The 2,767-nt window shown below is 41.8% G+C and overlaps 1 protein-coding gene and 1 long non-coding RNA gene across 2 annotated transcripts in view; both read left to right on the top strand.

Moving 5' to 3' along the window:
• Nucleotides 1-18: 18 nt before the first annotated feature.
• Nucleotides 19-2,302, top strand: LOC114066341. The gene is made up of 3 exons (XR_003573165.1): nt 19-102; nt 1,184-1,233; nt 2,261-2,302. It is a non-coding gene; the product is annotated as an uncharacterized LOC114066341 (long non-coding RNA).
• A 209-nt stretch (nt 2,303-2,511) lies between these two features.
• Nucleotides 2,512-2,767, top strand: part of SYCP2L (synaptonemal complex protein 2 like) — an 8,845-nt gene continuing 8,589 nt past the window's right edge. The window contains exon 1 of the mRNA XM_027900949.1: nt 2,512-2,518. Coding sequence (XP_027756750.1) covers nt 2,512-2,518 — 7 coding nt within the window. The remainder of the gene's footprint in view (nt 2,519-2,767) is intronic.

Genomic DNA, 2,767 nt, shown 5'->3' on the forward strand with positions numbered 1-2,767 from the left:
GTCAGAGTGAAAAAAGCTGGATCCTTGACTCTCAGATACAGTCGATGCCAAAATCAGTTGACTATACCCGAAAAAGAACAAGGGTGAGAAGTAAATTGAAAGGTAAGTGTAGTCCCCTATTGACACTTAGCTATGCATGATGCACTGTGCTGCAGAAAAGCAAATGGCTGGTGATGGTTTGAGAGTGTTCAGCCAAATCCTGGTCCTCCTGAGTGGGAGGGAGCAGACTCAAGGCTGACAGCAAGACATGCCCTGAGGAGGAGGTGCATTGTGCACTCTTGTGCTTGAGCTGGGCTCTGGTTCTCTTCCCAGAGTGGCACTGAAATACCTGGGTGGAAATCTGGCACTTAAACATTTGTGTGGGTGCAGCCCTCTGTGTGTTGATGGTCCTGAGGTCTGTGTTGAAGGCCCCTGAGATCCTGAGCTGATGGCTGTGTTGGTGCTCTTGAACACAACAGGAGGAAGATCTCTCTAAAGTTACCTCACCTCTTCCCCATAACTTTCCTCATCTCCCCAGAAACATGATTGACTCAGCAAAATAAACCTTTAAAAAACTCACAGTTTGCAGACCATGGCACTCTGCTCCCCTTTTTGTACACTGATAGGTCAATTGTCCTCTTAAAGATAATCACATTTGATTTTGCAAATCACTCTTCTCAGACCTGACTAAGAGCAAATCTCCCTTGCAACCCGCTCCGTGGCCATCTACTGCTGTGACCTCCAAATGCAAACTAAATTGCAAAGAATGTTTCTGTCCCATTCATGGAGAGTGATGTTTTCTGAGGCAGCCGTTGGATTCTGTGGGGATGAAAAAGCAAAAGAAAGCTGAGGTTGAAATTATACTTTATGCTGTGTTTCCTTGGGAGTTGTTCTTGCTCCAGTGTCAGCCCACATATCCTGCCTAGGATTTAGGGACCATCAGACAAGATGCTGAGCCTGCCTTTTTTTATTGGCTGCTCTGTATGCGGTGAGTTGTGTATGTTTGCATCATTGTATCTGGCCTTGTTAGAGAGAGGGCTTTGTGAGTAAAAGAGTGTTTTTTGAAACTTATATTAAGTTTTGTGGCATTTAATCTTGCAAATGCCCAGAAAACCAAACTCAAAAGGTTTGCATCGTGCCTAACGCAGGTAACAGGGTAAAGTACACACTTAGCTTTGTAACCAGGTAAATTTTTTCCTTGCAGTGCTTCCAATGTCTTCTGCAAGTAGTGGCAGTGACCACGAGTCAAAGAAGGTAAGGTGATGACATGCTTAGGTGTCTCAGATTTAAAAACATTTGTGTAAAGTCTGTACAAATGAGTGAGACTTAAATAAATTGGTGCTATCTTCTCAAATGTTCTGTTAGACAGATTTGTCTAAGCGTTGCTGAGACTGTATTGGTCTACCACAGGAGGTCTTAAGAAAACATGGGAAACTTCACAGAAACAACTGTGCTTGAGTCCTGAGCGTGTTGTCCTGGAATGATATTTACCTTGGACAAGTGAAAAATGGGATAAGAAATGCTTGATGTGACACTTGGATGATGCAAGCATCACTCCACAGCTGCCTATCCTGCAGAAATCCCAGCTGGGCCCTACAAGGCTGTTGTCCCCATGCTGTCCTCTGCCCTGTGTTGTGCAGTGCCTTGGGAAAGCTCACATTCACCTCTGCTTTGCTGGCAATTTTCAGAGCTTTTATTCCAAGCCCTGGTTCGTTCACCATCCTTCTCAACTTTGAACTATAGCTCTGGGAAAACTAACCATGGATTTTGTAGCAATGAAGGAGTTGGTGGATCAGACACACATCAAGCAAATAAAATTACAATTCAGTTATATCAGGCTTTTTCAGTGCCCAACTGTTAAATGCCACATATCAAATATTTTGATTGAGATATATATTTGAAATACAGAAAGTTTTGAAAAAAATCTCTTCAGAGTGGGTAATTGTATTAAAAGCTTTGATTTTCCTCTGGAAAATTTTTCTTTACTCGCTTGACTATAATGCTTCTATTCTGCTTATTAAAAACATCAAATGTTTAGTTATCAGCTCTGATGACTAAAGGAAAAAGTGATGCATGCATTGCACTTCAGGGCACAGGTCTCCTTCAGTGTTGGAGAGAGCCATCAGTATGTTAGTGCATATTTCAAGTGTATCTCTGCTCTTAGTGTATTTAAAGAAACAAACCAACCAACAAAACCTCTCCCTCCAAAACAATAGCCCAAGCCCTTAGTTCTGTAGTAATGTTTAAATAAAATGAACGCTTAAACTTTGTTTTGTTTCAGGAGGGAGAATCAAGGCAAAGAACTAAAAAGGAGACACTAAGGAAAAAAAGCAGATTTAGCACCAAGGGAGGTGACTTACCTACAGTGGATCCTGCTGGTATCTCTATTTTAATCTGCTTCAATGCATTAGCAAAGCTGTTTTGATATGTATGGGTCTGTACTTTTTGGGTTGGTTTTCCTTTTTGATTTTGCTGTTTGCATTCACATTTTCTTCATAAGCATTCTGCCTGGTGATATTTTTTGGAAGGGCTATGGGGGGTGAGTATATATATAGATATAGATGCTCTTATGCAGGCAGAACATTAGCTGGGCCTAGTGAGAGGTAAAGGAAAGAGTCTAATTGACAGCCACAAAGAAAACAGCCTTTGGACTGAGTTTGAGCCCCCATCTGTTGTTCCCTGTATGAGGAGATAAAGGAGAGGGTGGAGATTTTTTCGTTGTTGTTGTCATTAAATTGAGGTTCCTAGTCAACGCAGGATTCAACCTCTGTTGCCTTTGTCATTTGAC

The sequence above is a fragment of the Empidonax traillii genome, unplaced genomic scaffold (assembly GCF_003031625.1).
Source record: "Empidonax traillii isolate 1590-97213 ecotype Southwest subspecies unplaced genomic scaffold, ASM303162v1 scaffold758:size305278, whole genome shotgun sequence".
Taxonomy (NCBI): Eukaryota; Metazoa; Chordata; class Aves; order Passeriformes; family Tyrannidae; genus Empidonax; species Empidonax traillii.